General features: G+C 55.0%; 1 protein-coding gene across 1 annotated transcript; it reads left to right on the forward strand.

Moving 5' to 3' along the window:
* Positions 1-8613: 8613 nt before the first annotated feature.
* Positions 8614-15154, forward strand: MIIP (migration and invasion inhibitory protein). The gene is made up of 10 exons (XM_090268613.1): positions 8614-8674; positions 9775-9989; positions 10231-10548; positions 10974-11058; positions 12303-12411; positions 12490-12542; positions 13168-13297; positions 13447-13543; positions 14438-15037; positions 15080-15154. Exons 2-9 carry the CDS (start codon positions 9843-9845, stop codon positions 14609-14611), a joined length of 1113 nt encoding a protein of 370 aa, XP_090124739.1. The 5' UTR covers positions 8614-8674; positions 9775-9842; the 3' UTR covers positions 14612-15037; positions 15080-15154.
* The last annotated feature ends 2808 nt before the right edge of the window (positions 15155-17962 follow it).

A 17962-nucleotide genomic window follows, 5' to 3' on the forward strand; every position in this document is an offset into this window, starting at 1 on the left:
TCACGTCCTGGTGGCGGGGCTCCGTGCGGACACTTTGGGTTCTGGTGCAGCGCGTCCTGTGTCACGAAGCGGGGGAGGGGGAGCAGAGCGGTGAGAATAGCTTAGGGAGCTTGTATGTGTGTCGGAGGGGTGGCTGTTTCCACGGCAAGGAGGGACGGGCCTCTGCTCTTCATTGGTCCTTTTTCTAGTTTTGGTCCGTGGCCTGCGGAGTCTGGTGCTGTTATTAGTGGAAGGAGATTTGGTCCAGGTTGTTAAAGGAGGAAGTGGAAGGAGGAGGATGTTGGCAGCAGGCTGCGGGGAGCGGGCCCCCCTTTGGGGACGGCTGGAGAAGGCGGGGTCAGTGCAGAGTAGGGCCCTCCGTTTGCCCTCACTCGGAGGGACTCCTGGGGTCTGAGAGCCCCCCCACGAGCTTGACTGCATCCCTGTTATGCCCTCTAAGAGACATGTCCCCACCCACCCCCAGCTTGGCCCAAGCTGCCCTTGGCCACCCGTCCTGTGCACCAAGTCTCCTGTGCCAGTCCTGCTGCATTTGCCAAGAGGCCATGTGGGGACCCTGGGACCCCACCTCCCGCGCTCCCCAATCCCAGAGCTTCGGACCGACATGCATGTGGCCTCCTGTTATCTCTGAGAAATGTTTTCCATTGTTGGGTTTAGGGATTGTTACTGGTTAAAGTGGGGGCAGATTCTTATCTCCAGTGTGTTAACTGGGCAAGCAGCCTTTGGGGGCAGCCTCTGCATGCAGGTCAGAGAACATGCTAGAAACAAGCAGCCTCTTCCAGCAAGGGGCGGGGCCCAGGCAGGCAGCTGGGGCTTGTCCTGCTCCTTTGAGTCCACCTGCTCTCTGGCATCAGAACGAGAGTTTGTGGCCTCCTCTGGCAATGCTGGGACGTCCTATCCAGGTCCCTGCTGGGAGGGGCGCGGCTGAAGCCAGCCCGGCAGGGGGGCTGCTGAGTATCTGCGGGCCTGGCTGGCCGTCACCGCACAGCGGGTCAGGAGACATCATTGTCGCCCAAGTCCAGCGAATTTTGTGCTTTGGGGGGAGAAAATTAATTAGGTATAGCTGAACATGAATGTTTTTGAATGTAGCCCCTGGGCAGTGAAGACATTTTAAGCTTATGCAGTGAGGAAAACGAGACACGAGCCACCGAGGGGGAGAGTTTCTGAAAGAGCCGTGGCAGAAGAAACACTTCAATACAATGCTGCTGACTTCGTCCTCTGTTCTTAGGTTTGTTTGCTGGAGTGCGAGACATGTATTTAAGGTGATAAATTTGCTTGAATTATTCCTGCATCATTGCTGATAATATTGGAAACTAAAATAAAACTGGTTGGGAACCCCCTGTGGGGTCTTCTCCGTTTGCTGTTCTTCTGCACACTCCCTCTGACAGAAGTGCATCTACAGGCTAGTATTTTTAAAACGACCTTAACTTCGTTTAGGGGAAGTTCCCTCTGTCATTTGCCTGTGGGCTCCTCCTCACTCCTAGAAGGAATCTGATAACTCTCAGAAGAAAAAGGGCGTAACTGATCTCTTAAGGACCAGGAAATGTAGAGTGATTTCTTTACAGATTTCATGGTATCTCTAACCCCATTCATTACTCACTTAAAAAGTTGTGACTCAGACTGGTCCTCCCTAGCCTGCCTTCTGAGAACTTGGTTGTGACCTTTTCTTTCTTTTTTTTTTGGAAGGGGCCTTAGCAGTGGCTGTGGACTAGGACGTGACTAGTCCGTTCCCCTGGCCCTCGGCCCTGTCCCTGGGCAGAGGCACCGCCCACTGCCTGCACTGCTGGCCCCTTTCTGAGGTGCCCACATGTCGGTGGGTGGCGGCCTGGCCCCCAGCATCCAGACTCCCAGGCCACAAACGTGGCGCCATCCTGGACTCCACTGTCACATGCTACATATAAAAAAGCACTTTATTTTTTATTGGTTTGAGAGAGAGAGAGAGAGACATTGATTTTGGTTGCTCCACTTATCTCTGCATTCATTGGCTGATCCCTGCATGTGCCCTGACTGCGGATTGAGCTCATGACCTTGGTGTATGGGGATGATGCTCTAACCAACTGAGCTACCTGGCCAGGGCGAATATGCTGCATCTAACCTGTCCATTTCTAGAGCCTGACCAGTTTTCCCCCGCACCAGCCCCCCAAACAACCACCCCCTGACCCAGGTTACTGCCATCTAGCTTGGCCCCGCCTCCCACCCTTGCCCTCCTGTGTTTGTGTCCACGCAGCAGCCAGAGTGACCTTGGCATAGATTTGAAACAGAACTCAGATCATGTTGCTTCTCTGCTCCGCACACTGCTCTGGTCCCTATCCCACCCAGAACAAGGCCCAAGTCCTTGCTGTGGCTTCTAGGGTCTGCACTGCCTCCGGCCGCCCCTCACTTCCCGGCTGCCTCCGCTTCAGCCACACCAGTTCCTTGCCATTTCTTGAAACTGTGCGACACACTTCACAAGGTCCTTTGCCTGCCTGACCATCCGCCTCTCTTTCCAGATCTCGTCACAGCTACCTAACTCCTTTCCTGCCACGCCTGCCGGAATGCCACCTCATTCTCTGGGTCTGTCCAGACCATCCTACTTAAAAGCCCTCTGCCCCTGTTTCCCAGCACTTCAAGGCCTCTCACCCTGCCATGTGTGTAACACGTGTGTTTTTTCATAACACTCATCCTCTAACATGCAGTATCGTTACATGCCTCTACCTGCTGGGATGTAAGCTCTGAAGGGCCGAGTGTTCACCTGTTTCTTTGGTTGGTGTGGGCCCAGCCTCTAGGCGAGTGCCTGGACAGAGTCAGCTCAGTGACCACGTGCCGAGTTAATGCGTCCTGTCCCCATAGCAGGCCACACAGTTAACAGCCCTCTAGCAGCAGGGGACGGAACAAATGCTACCGGAAGCTTCCTGTAGGTCATGCTGGGGGCTCCCAAGTGTTCCAGTCTCGGTGGTGGGATGGGTGGTGGAGCCTGGATTGGATGGAGTCCAAGACCTAATTTGCACGAGCCCGGTGACTTTCAAACTTATTTTTTCACCCTGACCCACAATTAGGTGCACATCATGATCCAGTAAACACATATACGTGTAAGTGAAACCAAAAATTGTACATCAGTCATCACGCTGTCTGCAATCCCCAGGTGCTTTCTCCCTACGAAGCAGCTGTTGGCAACTCGCTGAATTGTTCACCAGCTGCTCCTGGGTGGCGATCTGTGCAGCTGGAGAAGGGTGTTCTACCCCATGTCGCCTCCCTCACCCCCCACCGGGTTCTTGATTCCCAGGCAAGGCCAAGCTCACTCCTGTGCTTTCTCAACACAGTGTCCCCATTGAATCACAGAGTATGTTCCAGGATTGTATCTCTGGGCCATCGTCACAGGCGTCAGCTGAATTCACTCTGACCTCCAGAATAGTTTTCTGTGTCTGAGTCAGACTCTTAAGCTTGAGATGAGAACAGCCAGCTTTTACTGTGAGCTTTCCATGTGTCACGCTTCTGTGCATGAACCCAAATTCCCTCAAAAACCCAGTGGCCTGTTTTTCTCTAGAAATGAGGAGGCTCATGAATTCAGCAAAATATTGGAGAGTATACTACGTGTGCTAATAAGCATGCTTCTAAACATTGGAGGCACAGCAGTGAATGAGCTGCCTTTACGGAGCCCGCACGCTAGTGGGGGAAGGCAGACAATAGGCAAAACCAACCAGTAAAAGACACCCTGTGTCAGAAGGCAAAGACTAGTAAATGAGGCAGGCAGGGTGTAACAATAGTGTGGTAGGGGTACGTGTCATTGAGAAGACATTTGAAGAGACTTGAATGAACCCCTGTGGTTATCTGGGGCAGGGCATTCCTGTCAGAGGGACCTGCATATGCAAAGGTCCTGAGGTGGGAGCATGCCCAATATCTTCAAGGAACGAAAAGAGACTAGGGTGGCTAGGGCAGAACAAGAGAGGTGGAGAGGAGGAGATAAGGTGTGAAAAGGAACCAGCAGCAGCCTGGGGTGAGGGCTGGCTTTTCCTGAGAGCGAGGTAGGGGTGATTGGTATTGTGAGCAGAGGAGTGGCATGAGCTGACATTACATCCTAAGTCCCAGGCTGCTAGAGAGCAGACAACAGATTCAGGATAGAAGCATGAAGGCTAGTCTGGAGGCGACTACGGCATTCCAGGGAGGAGAGGATGCTGCCTGGGACTGGGCAGGTGTGATGGAGGCGGTGAAAAGCGTTCATGTTCTAGAGACCTTTTGAAAATAGAAACGATGAGTCGTGGGTGACTCCAAGTTTTTGTCCTGAGTACATGGTAGGGTGGGGAAAGCTTCGGGTGACTGGGTTTGGGGAAAAGATCAGGAGGTCCATTTTGGACATGTTAAATTTGGGTTCCACTTCTGTAGTTAGATATGCAAACTTGGAGCTCAGTGATTAGTGAAGTCTGACCTGGGGATACTTGGTGAGTCAGCACGTGGACAGTGCCTTGGCCGGGGTTTCCCAGGAAGCAGAGGGCCCATGCGCCCTCATTTTGTTCTGTGGAACAACCCTGGAGGGAGGGAGAGAAGTCGGAAGCAGGGAGAGCCAGTTGGAGGAGGCATTATGGAGCTGGCTGCCACCAAGTGAGGCTGCAGAATGGACAGACTGTGACCCTGAGAAGCCATGTAAATGAGTCTCAGCACCATTTCTTGGTGGGGAGAAAGGGGGAAGAATTTATCTACTGTCTCCTCTTCCCATTGGTTGAAGATTTGCCCCATGGGGGATTGACTCTCTGCATTTCTGGGTTGCGTGTGTAAATGCAAGGGTGATGGTAGGTGGTGGGGAAGAAAGGGGCAGGGGCAGGTGTGGGCAGGTGTGGGGCGGGGCAGGTTGTGCTTGCGTTTGCATCAAATCACCCAGAGCTGGGACAAAAGGCAAGGAAGGCCAAGAGGGGAGGTGTAGGATCCCCTTCCAGGTGGTAGCCAGCACCTTCTGTGCCTCAGGATTAGTGGCCCTAGCTGCTGGTCCCTGGTCCACCCCCATTCTAGATTTCCCTTATCCTGGCCTAATGCCGCCACTGGTCTGGTTATTTCCTGGTGGGGTGACCCTGACCTTCATCCCTGGGGGTCTGAGCCCTTGGTTGTCTTGCCTTGGTTAGGCTGTGACTGCCAATTACTGTTATCGGTGGGTATGGAGACACCGAGACACCCAAGGGTGTTTTTTCCACAAACCCCTGCCCCCTTAAGCAGCAGCAGCCCTGACTCCTTACAGTGATTGGGATCTATTACCCCCAGCAGTGTGACACCTCTCTGCCTGATGGTCCGCCAGCAGAAAGGGCCCAAAGACCAGGGGATGGTCTTATCTTCATCTGATGGAACCCTGGGACCCTATTATGTCCCCTGGCAGAAGCTTCCTGCCCACAGGCACTGGAACCTCCAGCCTAACAGGACTGATGCTTGCAGGGACAGGAAACAAATGCCATGAGTGGGTCACCAGGAATAATGGAGAAGGGGCTACTGCTTCCACCCTCTGCTTCCCATACCCATGTATTCCAGCTGCAGGGGCCACAGCGGCATCCTCACCTTCCCGGAGAACGGAGCTGTAGGGGCTGGTCCCAGAGCTAAGCCTTTCAGGCTATGCCACTCAGGTGCTGGGGTTTTTGGTAAGATCAGTGGATCCTTTAGTCAGAGACCCATTGTCCCCAAATGGGTCCCTTGGTGTGAGGCAGTGCGTCGTTACCATGTTGCTGTACCAGGTGATCTAAAGCCCTCAGACGGAAGTGCACTTCACCCCCATCATTGTGGCTCCTTCTGTCCTTGGGCCCATTGTACCGGCACTAGGGTGGCTGAGGACAGGCTGACCGACAACCACCAGTCACGTCATCCAGCCAGCTGCTTGCTGGCCATCTGCCCTGCGGCAGAGATCCTCCGATGGATTGGAAATGCGAGACGCAAGGATTCCATCCTCTGTGGGCCCTCCGATTGGTCACCCTTGGCTCATCTTCCTTCCTTTCCCCCAGTTCTCCTTGGCCCCAGTCTTCCATCCTTTTTCTCCAAAACTCCTGAGCGCCATCCAGGTCACTGGCCACAGCTCAGGAGATTGTATATATCCCGTTCCTCAGAGCGTTCATCCCTCATCGTGAACAGATGAACAATTGCACAGCTCACAGCTCTGTCCCCCGGGAGGGTTAACCTGCATCCTCGCCCTTCAGGACCACTCCTGTTGTGGTAAGAGTGGCAGCTGGGCAGCTGTCCCTTTACAGCTAGTGCAGATGTACTGCCAAGTTCTTGTTTGTTTACTTGCCTCACATCTTTTAACAGCTGTATTGAAATACAATTTGTATACATTAAACTGCACGTTTACAAGTGTACAGTTTGCTAAGTTTGGACACATGTATGCACCTGAGAAACTATCAAATATTCTTCATGTCCCTTTGTCATCTCTCCCCCAATCCCACCTGATCTTTCAATCACTATAGATTAGTCTACATCTTCTAAAGTTTTATATAGATGGGCACATACAGGATGCATGCTTTTCCACTTGGCACAATTATTTTGAGATGCATCCAAATCGTTGTGTGTACCAATAGCGTGTGTCATTTTTATTGGTGAGTATAGTCCACTGTATGTTTATTGCTGAGTATTGTCCACAGTTTGTTTATTCACCTCTTGACAGATATTTGCATTTACAGGATAGCTGCTATGAACATTCATATGCAAGTCTCTGTATGGACAATTTTTTCCCCTTGGATAAATGCCTAGGAGTAGAATAACTGGATCGTATAATGCGTGCATGTTTAACTTTTTTTTTTAAACAGCTTTATTGTTGTAATTTACACACCATAAGTTTCACTCATTTTTAATATACAATTCAGTCATTTTAGCAAGTTTACAAAGGTGCGCAGCCATCACCACAATTCTAGAACCTGGTCATCACCTCAAAATGATCCCTCCCATTTGCAGTAACTTCCTGTTCCCACCCCAGACGCTGGGAACCACTAATATGTATTGTCTCTATAGATTGACCTTTTCTGGGTATTTCATATAAATGGAATCACACAATATGAGGTCTTTGTGTCTGGCTTCTTTCCCTTAGCGTAATGTTTACGAGCCTCATCTACGTTGTGACCTGTGTCAGTACTTTGTTCCTTTCATTGATGGTCCCCATTATATGGATATACCACATTTAGTTTATTCATTTATGAGTTGATAAACACTTGAATTGCTTCTTTTTTTGTGTGTGTGGCTATTGTGAATAATGCTGCCAGGAACATGCATGTCCGAGTCTGTGTGTGGACATGTTTTCATTTCTCTTGGGTAGATACCTAGGACTGATTCACTGGGTCACATGGTAAATTTATATTTAACTTTTAAAAAACACTGCCAGACTGTTTTCCAAAGTGGCTGTAGACTTCACACTCCCACGTGCAGATCCTGTGGGTTCCGGCTTCCCCTCTTTCTCGCCAACACCTGGTATAGTGTCTTTAAATTTTCATACCATAATTTTAGACATATAACTATATAGTGTTATCTCATTGTAATTTTATTTTACATTTGCCAAATGCTGGGACATCTCTCTAAGGTAAAAGACAGATGGTGGCACTCCCACTTCCAAGGGACAATGGTGGCTTTTTCTGCGTCTATTGAGATGGCTCTTCTTTGTTAATTGGGGAATTATATTGATTGATTTAAAACTGTTCTGGTCGAGTCACTTCTCTCGCGGCCTCGTTTTTTGTTTTGCCTGTAAAATGGGGCAATCAGTCACACCTGAAAGCACACTTATAAGGCCGGCATGCAGCTGGCATGTGGGAGACACCTGGAGCACAGTAGGCACTCCACGTAAGTTTACTCCTAGTTTACAGTCTGTATTCGCATCTTACCCTGCCTCTCCCGCATCCAGTACGGACTCCTCTTAATTCTAACCTGCCTCCCAGTGCCCAGAACTGTGCCTCGTGGCACAAAGTAGGTACAATAAGCGCCCGAAGGAAAGTATGGAAGAATGGGTCGCCAGGTGCCGCCTATTCCCACTCGCCCAGGTTATGCGACCGCCGCATCCCACGGCTTAGGAGAAGGGTCAGGTGCAGACTCTGAAACTGCCTGAGCCAAACACTGCGCAGCTCCTGGCCCCGTACTGACCAATCAGAGCTCGCCTCGTTCCGGGGCCGGGGGGTGGAATTGACCTGGGAAGTTGACCAATTATCTGTTGAATAACGCTATGAGTCCCGCCTCCATGTTGAAACTGCCGCTTCTGAACGCAGAGTTAACGCTTGCAAGTGCGTCCCCTCATCCGACCAATCAGGGCAGCCTAGTCGGGCTCCGCCCCCACGTGGCGTCACGTAGGGTGGGCCGTACGGAAGTCCAGGCTGCACCGGGGGAGGCCGCGGCGTGGGTCGGGGGCTTCCGACCTGTGAGTGCCGGAGCGGCGGGGCCGAGGATGGGCTGGGGGGGACTCGGCGGGAGGCCCCGCGTGTCTCCCTGCGTGGGTTGCCGCGGAGGGTTGTGGGGCCGCGATGGGAAAGGTGGATTTTGCTCTTAAGTGCTAAGTGGGCTGAGTTGCCCTTTCCCGGGGCCCCCGGCCCTGCGTCCGCCGACACGGCCTCGGGGGCTTTTGCTGCCCACGTGTCTCTCTTGCACGTTGCCTTCCCGTTGCTTTTGCGCAGCTTTTAGCTTTCCAGAGCTGGGCGGGAGCCGGAGGAGGGCCGTGCAGGCTGTTCCCTTTGGCCCGGTGCGAAAACGGGGACCCTTGGTAAGGCCCAGGGTCTCGGATCCGGCTGTTTGACCCGCTGGCATTCAAGCGTCGCCCCAGAGTCGTGCGTACTCGCATCTCCTCTGCTCCTCCTTCACCGCGGGGCATCCCTGGGGGGTGGGGTGCCCCGCGTACGCGTGTCCGGCTGCTCCGCTTGAGCCCCTGCAGCCGGGCGCAGAGGAGCCCCTCACCCCCGGTGTGGGCGGCCCCCAGGCAGGGTATGATGGGAGCGCAGCGGCAGGGGTTCTGAGAGTGGATGTCGGACTGGACCCCGGGTTAAGAAGGGATAGTGAGCGCTGAGCGAGACTTTTTGGTCGGGGATCTGAGGGAGGTGGGAAGCCAGGCCCCTAGCCTGCCTGCAGAAACTCCTTCCAGAGGCCTCCGGGTATCCCTGAGCTTGGATCCCTGGAGGGTGCGGGGGGTAGGGGTGGGGGCGGGGATGGGGGAGGGCAGAGACTGCGAGTGGGAGGAGCAGCTTCCCAGGGAAAAGCTAGCGTGACCGCGGACCCAGGAGCTAGATTGGGGTTCAAATCCTGGCTGTGCCACTTCCTGGCTGTGTGACTTGGAGCAAGGTTGTTTAACTTCTCTGAACTTCGGTTTATTTACTTGTTCAAAGAAAGGGAAGCAGGAAGGGCGTGCAGGAGAAAGGAAAGAGTCCCTTCAGAAGCTTGGTTTGCGTTGGAGTCACAGATTATAAAGTTTGTTTGGTACAGTGTTTGTAGAATTGCCCTGATTGTTTTTTGTAAGTTAAACTGGTCTAGTGTCATAGTTCAGGTCGCTAAAAGGCTAGCGTTCCCTTGTGGCACGTGAGGGAACACACTCTGCCAGATGAATAATAATAGCCACGTATTGCGTGCCTACTGTGTGCCAGGAACTGTCCTGAGGTTTGACACGCGGTAGCTCATTTAATCCTTACAACCTTATGAGGGTGATACTGTTATCATCTCTGCTTGGCAGATGAGGAAACTGAGGCAAGGAGAGGTTGAATAACCTGTTGGGGCTGCATAGTCAGGGGGTATCAGAGTGGGGGGGATTTGAACCCAGGCCTCTAGCTCCACAGGCAACCTCCTTATCCCTGTGTCATGCTGTCTTGACTGCAGGTAGCAGAGCTGGGCCTGGAACTCAGCCCTGGGGACACTCGACAGCGCAGGAGTCCGCGACATCCGACATGCTCTGTGGGAAGCCAGATGGTACACCTGGGATGGTGGGGACCATGGACCTGGCACAGCTGCGGCAGCTCAACCTGGAGCTCCTGAGGCAGCTGTGGGTCGGTCAGGATGCCATGCGGCGGTCAGTGGCCCAGGCAGCCGCGGAGGTGGGTGTCCGCCTTGGGAGCTCCCAGGGGACAAGGGGGGCTGCTAACCCTTAGGCCAGAATCCAGGTCTCTGAGCTCATCTTGTGCAGCGTGCCCGTTTTATTACTGATGAGAAAGCTGAGGTCCAGGGAGGGGATGGGTGCAGAGGCTGGAGCGGGCATGCGGACGCAGGCCTTTATGCCCGTATGTGCCAGCTGGGGGAGTGGCTGGGTGGCTCAGTGACCTGGCCTCTTTGTACCAGTCAAGCCTGGACTCTCGCAGCAGCAGCGACTCAGAGATGCCATCGTCGCAAGAGAGATCCTCAGTGGCCCCGAGAGCCTCCTGCCCACAGGATGCCAACCAACGTGACCCCTGTGATATGTCTTCTACTGGTGGGGCCAGCTTGGGGATGCTTGCTCTCCCATCTGCCAAGTGCCAGTACCAGGAGTCCCTGAGCCCGCCGAGGCCATGCTCGGCACCGTTGGCGGCCACCTCAGACTCAGATGACCCAGCGTGTTCAGCAGAGCTGGAGGCCCAGGCCCCGAGGTCCACCCTGGATCAGCAAAGCAAGCTGTCCAAGGTAACATGGGAGAGTGGGGCATCCGTTGGTAGGAGCTTCCTGGAACCTCAGTTTCCCTGCTTGACAAATGCACTCACGGGCAGCTTCGCTTGCGAGGTGAAAGGCTTTCCAGGAGATGCCATGGGCGCGTCCAGCCCAGCCTGAGGGCTGGGTAAGTGGTGGCTGTCACACCGCACTTCGGACAGAAGGCGATGAGCCCCGTTGTACAGACGGGAAGATGAAGGCTCAGAGGCCACACTTACTCAGAGTCATGCATGGAGAGGGGCAGGGGCCAAAAGTTTTGTCTTTCAGCTCTGGAGCCCTCAGCTGAGCCCTGGGGCCCATGTCAGTGTGTAAGTTAAGATATGGCCCCTTTCCTTCCCCCAAGCCGGGGCCTCATTTGGGCTTGGCCCACTGGCCTGACGCTTCCCTCTTTGCCTCATCAGCCAGGAGTGACCTTCGACAAGGAGTCTGCAGTGCCTGAGAAGAGCTGGCGCTTTAGGCCCTACCTGGGCTATGACTGGATTGCAGGTGTGGCCCACCCCCTGCACACACCTTGCCTGGGGGTTGCGAGGGGAGCCCCAGTTTGCCTACACACCTGTCTGGGCCCCCACCCGGTGCTGCTGCAGTGTCTGACTGCCTCGCCCTCCTGGGAGAGCACCTTCTGTACCATGTCTCCTCTGTCGGCCGCCGGCACAGGGACCAGTACAGAGACAGCGCTCAACGAGTGCTCGTCTGGACTCCCCCGTTTTCACCTGGCCCACCGCACCCCTCTGAACTACACCCTTGACTATCTGGCTGTCTTCTTGATAGGGCACAGTAGGTGTGTCTATTACTTTCATGTCCAAAATCAGGGTCGTGATTTTCTCCGCACCTGCAGTCTTTCCTATCTTTGTAAATGGCAACGCTAGACACCTAATAATGGGTCAGGCCATAACCTTGGGTTTCACCTTGATTTCCATCTCTCCTTTTTACATATTGCTCTGCCAGTCCATTAGTACAGCCTGGTAGCCCCGCCTTGAACACATTTCTAGCATCCGAGTACTTCTCTCCCAGGATGCCAGTGGTCCCCTCCTACCTGGTGCCTCTGCTTTCCCTCGCCTAACCGCAGCCAGAGGGGGAGTTCTATAAAAATACGTGGCTGATCAGATTGCATCACTCCTTGTCCCCAAGCCCTCTGCTGGCTTCCCAGTCTCACCCCCTCCCCTGTCATCCCTCACTCCCCTCCAACCAGTTTCCCTCCTGGCCACTCCTCAGATACACTTCTGCCCCAGGGCCTTTGCATTTGGCTCTGCCTTCTGCCTGGGTTGTCCACATGGCTCCCTCCTTCATTTCGGGTCTCTGCTCAGGGGTCACCTCCTCAGAGAGGCCTCCCCTAGCACCCTTGGGCCATCAAGCTGGGTTCCCTGGCTCTGCTCTTCTTTTGCTTCCTGGAAGGTGTCACCATTCAGTGTGGTATCACACATTTTTTTGGTGATTAGTTTGTGGCCACCATATTCGTGTGTACTCCTCGTGAGGGCAGGGGCTTTGTCTGGCTCTCTGCTTTCCCCAGCACGTAAAACAGTGTCTGGACATACTTTTTGCGTGAACAGTTGGACATGCCTCAGGGTTGACGGACACTGAGACCAAACCAGCAGTCACAGTGAGTGGAGGGTCCCTCTCAGGTCGGTGAGGCCTGATGGGGGCAAAGCAGGTGGCCAGGGGTGCCAGCGCCGAATGTCCTCCAAGCCGTGGCCCACGGCCACAGAGTAGCCCCTGTGCTTTGCCCACTTCAGGGTCCCTGGACAGCAGCTCGCCCGTCAGCAGCAGGCCCGAGGACTTCTTCTCGAAGCTGCAGGCGTTCCGGGAAGCCAACAAGGAGGAGTGTGTCCACAGTGACCCCGAGTGAGCAGGGGCAGGCGAGCGGCGGGCAGGCGGCCCGGGGGCCCTGTCGCCAGCCCGCTCACCGCTCTCGCCCTGCAGACCCCAGCTCCGGGGCCCGCAGGAGGGCGGTGGTGCCGAGGAAGACCACGAATGTGAGCGCAAGCCCTGCCGAGGTCATGGGGGCCTGGGGGGCGGCTGGGGTGTGCTGGGGACTCAGGGAGGGCAGGCCCTGGGCGGGGCGTGGGGACTGGGGTCGGCCCTGGGTCGCCCCACTCCCCGCCCCCCAGCAGCCTTTGTTTCCCTCTCAGTTGCCTTACTTCCCATGTGCCCCCCACTCCTACACCCTGTCCTCTGCACACGTGTCGCCTGTTGGGGGGGTCCTGGCTTAGTCACGTGAGCACGTGAGCCTTTGCTGTGGGTGTGCATATGCAGTGTACACTGTACATGTTGTGTGAGGGGTGTTTGTGTGAACGTATGTGTTACAAGTATAGGTGTGTGCGTCTGTGTCCACGAATGTGACTGAAGCCCTGCTTCATATTTGCTCACGTGACATTTCCACATATCAACATGCCAGCTGGTGTGTGGGTGTGGGCACAGGTGTGTCATGCTTGAGTAGAACTGTGTGCTCTGTGTTTTGTGTGGGAGCACAAGTCTGTGTGCATGCTCCGTGTGTGCTCACATGTGATTGGGGGGGTTGCGGGCCCATGTGGTTGGGCGCAGCAAGAGGCCCCAGGATCTAGGCTGAGGGGGCGCTGCTGCATCTCATGGGCCTCCCAGGTGTGTACTGTTACCGTGTCAGCCGGCGCCTGTTTCTGGTGCCTGCGGATCCTGGCACCCCCTGCCGTCTGTGCAGGACGCCCCGGGACCAGAGGGGCCCCGAGACCCTGGCGGACCCTGTGCAGGTCAGGTGAGTGGCCAGAGCAGGCAGGACACCTGGGGGCTGTCCTGGGGGCAGTGGGAGCCGAGGAGGGAGTCAGAGCCTGGGACCCACCAGTTTGAGGGAGAGAAAGATGGGCCTCAGTCTGTGGCAATGTTCCCGCTGTCACCCCCGCCCAGGGTGAGCATCCCACTGTCCACCCTGGCCCCCCCGCACCGGTACCGCATCCATCGGCGGAAGAGCTTTGATGCCTCTGACACGCTGGCCCTGCCCCGGGTGAGCAGCCACATGGGGCCTGGGTGGGCGTGGGCGTGGGGCTGCCCCTGTCTGTCCCAGGTGCCCGGGTGGAGACTGGGGCCCAGAGAGGGCCAAGGACTGTTGTCAAGGCCCCGCAGCGAGGCTGAGCTCAAGGAGGAGGAACCCTCAGATCTCCAGAGTTCAGGCCAGGCTGCTTCAGTCACCTGTGCTCTGCTTGTTCCCCGGGGGGTGGGGCGCCCTGCCCACTCCCTGGCGTCCAGGACAAGTGTCTGCCCACACGGTGGCGTAAGTGGCCCCGTGTTGGCCTCTTGTGTGTTGTGTGCACACGCGCTGCGTGTACAGCCCTTAGGATGACTGTCTCCTGGGGCCACCGCAGCTGAGAGTGCTGGCTCCACGGCTGTCCCTCTTTACCGATGACGCTGAGGCAGAGGGGAGGCGACTTGTCCAAGGTCAGCCCGGTGGAAGAGCTGGGATTTGAACCCAGGTCCTTATGCTTCCATAGTGCTGCCCATAATGTCCTTTGTGTCTCCTGGGTAGGAGGGGGGTCATTGAGGACCCCAGTCACTCCCAGTTGAGGCTGGGGGAGGAGAAAGGCTGCCAAGGAAAGTCGGCTTGCTTGTCTGTAAAATGGGTACAAGATGCCGTCCTCAGGTTTGTGTGGGGAGACGGAGTAGGAACTGAGACCTGCGGGCGCGGGGCAGAGGCCGGCACATAGGAAGTGCTCCATCGGTGTCTGCCCTCCCCTCCGCCTGTCTTGGGTCAGGCTGGGGCCTGGGTCGCCGGGTAGGAAAGGGAGGCCCAGGGGGTGTACACAGCCCCTGCCCTGGGGGAACCTCAGTCTGCAGGGGACACCTGACTGATTGGGGAGAGCCCTGCCCCATGCCGGGGGCCTTAAACCCTTGCTCTCCACAGCACTGTCTGCTGGGCTGGGACATACTTCCTCCAAAACCTGAGCAAAGCTCTGCTCCCAAGAGCCTGGACCTCTGGTCCTGTGTCGCCTCCGAGGCCCAGCACCAGAAGCTGTCAGCGGGCCCTTCCCACCTGGTATGGTCCATGGTGCCCTGGGAGGACAGATGCCAGGGATGACAGAGTCCTGGGAGCAGGATTGGGGTGTCTCCCCACAGAGGCCCATCCCCCTCTCCCGGCCCTGACCCAGGGCATCCTTCCAGGCTCCAGCACTCCCCACTGGCTACCCCATCCCACCCAAGAAGGACTCCAACTCTAAGATCAAGAATGGGATGAGACTGGAACTGGGCTGACCTGCCGCCAAAGTGGCCCTCTGACACCTCCTCATTCACCATCCAGGCCCTGCCGGTGTGGTCCCAACCTCCACCCCAATCTGGTCAGAACTCTAGGTGCCTGGCCCCACGCTCCCTGGCTGAAGACCTGAGAACTGGCCACTTGGAGGAGGGCAGTATCCCTGCCATTGCCTCTCATCTCTGGCAGGGGTACCCATGAGAGGGGAGCCCTGCCTGGCCTTAGCTGAAGGTAGGCTTGGCCCCACTCTCCTAGGCTGGGTAAGGCATCTCCTTCCCAGGCCTGTCTCCTTCCTAGGCTCAGAAGGGGACTTTGAGGGGAGGTAAGGGCATTCTGTGACATGTTTAGAAATAAAGCTCAGTGCTCTCTGCAGCTCCAGGTTCCCACGTGAGCCAGGTCTGTCCTGATCCGCGCAGTGCTCAGGAGGTGCCCTGGCCTCGGCCTCGTGTGCCCTCAATCGGGGAGAGACACTGAGCCTATGCTGGACGGGGTGGATCCAGTGCCCTGCGCTTGGCTCTTTGTGCCGCTCCCAACTCTGGGTAGGTGGCCTCCCAGGTCGGGGTGAGGGTTCTCAACACAAGGTGAGGTCAAGGTCAGTGACCTAAAGGTCCATCTCTGCAAGGGGCTCAGGGGCTCAGGCTGTCCCCTGTAGATGAGGCTGAAGTTGTGACAAACGGGAGTGAGTGAGCGCTCCCCTTCTTGGTCCCTGATGCTGGGGTCCATTCATAGAGAGGCTCCCTTGAAGTCCCTCGGCCAGATGGTTCCTTCCCTCTCTAGCCCAACCCTAGAAGCTACGGGCGAATTAGAGGCAACATGGGCAGAGAGCCCAGATCTCCCTCCTAGATTAAGAAGCAGCATCCATCTTTCCCTCCATAGGCTGAAAGATATGAAATTCTTATTTTTCTAAGGTAGAAATGGGAAACTGAAGCCCGGAGAAAGCTGCTTGTGTTTTCTGAGGTTTCTCAGCATAGGGAGGCGGGTCTAGGGCTGTGGACTCCGTGGTTCCCACCCAGCGCTTGTGAAGCTCTGACACCCCTTCTCTAACCATGTACACAGCACGTGTATCAGGATAAGTGGGGTTCTGCCGCAGTCACAAGTGAACCCCCAGTTCCCAGTGGTTCCACAAAGGCTCATTTCTTGCTGACTTGTGCATACTACCTTTTTGTCATGGGTCACGTGGGGCCTCTGCTTTTGATTTCTCTTGGGGCCCTAGACCAGTGGAGGCTCTACCCTGGGGACATCACCTGTTGCTTTAGCCCAGTAACCTGACACATAGTTTGCTTCTGCTTATGGTTCATTGGCCAGAGCTGGTCACCTGGGCCCCCCACCTGACAGCATGGGGCTGGGACGTGGAGGGGGCTCCTGAGATTTTTGGTGAGCATTATGGTCCTCCCATGTCCTGTTACCTGACTTCTGCCAGCTCTGTCCCTGCAGAGCCCCAGGCCCAGGGCCGCAGAGGCCACTGGCAGAGTAATAGGCACTACAGAATCTTGCCTGAAGTCTCCTCTCACTCTCTGGGGTTTCAACCTCAAATGGCGTCCGTAGCCAGGCAGGGGAGGTGATTGGGAGTGGTGGGGCCCAGGGCCACCTGCTGAGCACATGTCCCCCCCGAAGGCTTTCAAGTTCACAAACTATACTTGTCTGGGCAGATTTCACAGCAGGTCATGGTTTGCCTCTTGATTCCAGCACCTGAAGAAACAGCCTTTTCCACATGGAATTTTTAAAATTTATTTTTAATTGTGTAAAATTTACCATTTTTATATATGCAGTTCAGTGGCATTAAGCACACTCACATTGTTGTATAGTCATCACCACCACCAAACATCTCCAGAATTACTTTCATTTTGCAAAACTGGAACTTCAGCCCTGGCTGGTGTGGCTCAGTGGATTGAGTGCTGGCCTGGAAACCAAAGGGTTGCTGATTCAATTCCCAGTCAGGGCTCATGCCTGGGTTGCAGGCCAAGTTCCCAGTTCGGGGGTGTGCGAGAGGCAACCAGTCTATTTCCTTTTCTTCCTCTCCTTTCTCTGAAAATAAATATCTTTAAAAAACAAACCTGGACATTCATACCCATCACACAACTCCCCAGTCTCCTCCCAGCCCCTGGCAGCCACCACTCTGCTTTCTGTGTCAATGAATGTGACTGCTCTGGGGACCTCACGTAAGTGGAGTCAGACAATGTTTGTCTTTTTTTGTGACTGGCTTACTTCATTCAGCATAATATCCTCAAGGTTTGTTTATGCTGTAATGTATCAGAATTTCCTGCCCTAGCTGGTGTGGCTCAGTGGATTGAGAGCTGGCCTGTGAATTAAAGGGTCTCTGGTTTGATTCCTGGTCAGGGCATGTGCCTGGGTTGCATGCCAGGCCCCCAGTTGGGGGCATGTGAAATGCAACTGATGGATGTCTGTGACACATTGATGTTTCTTCTCTCTAAAAATAAAACCTTTAAATTTTTTTTCATTTATTTTTAGAGGAGAAGGGAGGGAGGGAGAGGGAGAGAAACCTCAGTTGCCTCTCGCACGCCCCCAAGCAGGGGCCTGCCCCGAAACAGGCGTGTGCCCTAACCTAGAATTGGACTGGTGACCCTTCAGTTCACAGGCTGGCGCTCAATCCCCTGAGCCGCACCAGCCAGGTCAGGATATCCTTCCTTTTTAAGTCTGAATAAGTATTTCATTGTATGGATCTACCACATTTTGTTTATCCATCCATGGTGGACACGGGTCACTTCCACCTTCTGGTTAGTGTGAATAGTGCTGCTGTGGACACGGTGGGCACGTATCTGTAGGAGCCCCTGCTTTCGATTTTTTTGGTTAGAGACCCAGACATGGAATCGCTGGATCACATGGTAACTCTGCGTTTAATGTTTTGAGGAGCCACTGTTCTGCAAGTCCTCACTGAGTGTCTTAGGTTCTGCGACTGTACGCGAAACAAGTGTAATGAAACCAGTTCTACCACAAGCTTATCGGTGTGGACGAGAGAGAAGTTCCCACGACATCTCATCGACGTTATGAATGAGACACCATTCGGGCGCCTGGTGTCCTGGGTCGCAGCCGCCCCATTTTACACCCCTATCGGCAAAGCCAACGACAGGTCCCAGTTTCTCCACAGCCTCACCAGCGCTTATGCCCTGCTGGCCTGGTAACGGGCATCCCGGTGGGTGTGAGTGGCGTCTCCCTGCTGTT

Source organism: Furipterus horrens, unplaced genomic scaffold (assembly GCF_987537825.1).
Source record: "Furipterus horrens unplaced genomic scaffold, mFurHor1.1.pri manual_scaffold_3, whole genome shotgun sequence".
In the NCBI taxonomy this organism is placed as follows: domain Eukaryota; kingdom Metazoa; phylum Chordata; class Mammalia; order Chiroptera; family Furipteridae; genus Furipterus; species Furipterus horrens.

Excerpts from the sequence above, each read along its gene's own strand:
- MIIP (XM_090268613.1), top strand. The coding sequence starts at position 9,843 with ATGCTCTGTGGGAAGCCAGATGGTACACCTGGGATGGTGGGGACCATG. Across the intron at positions 9,990-10,230 it reads TGGCCCAGGCAGCCGCGGAG|TCAAGCCTGGACTCTCGCAG; the intron begins GTGGGTGTCCGC and ends TCTTTGTACCAG. Across the intron at positions 10,549-10,973 it reads AGCAAAGCAAGCTGTCCAAG|CCAGGAGTGACCTTCGACAA; the intron begins GTAACATGGGAG and ends TTGCCTCATCAG.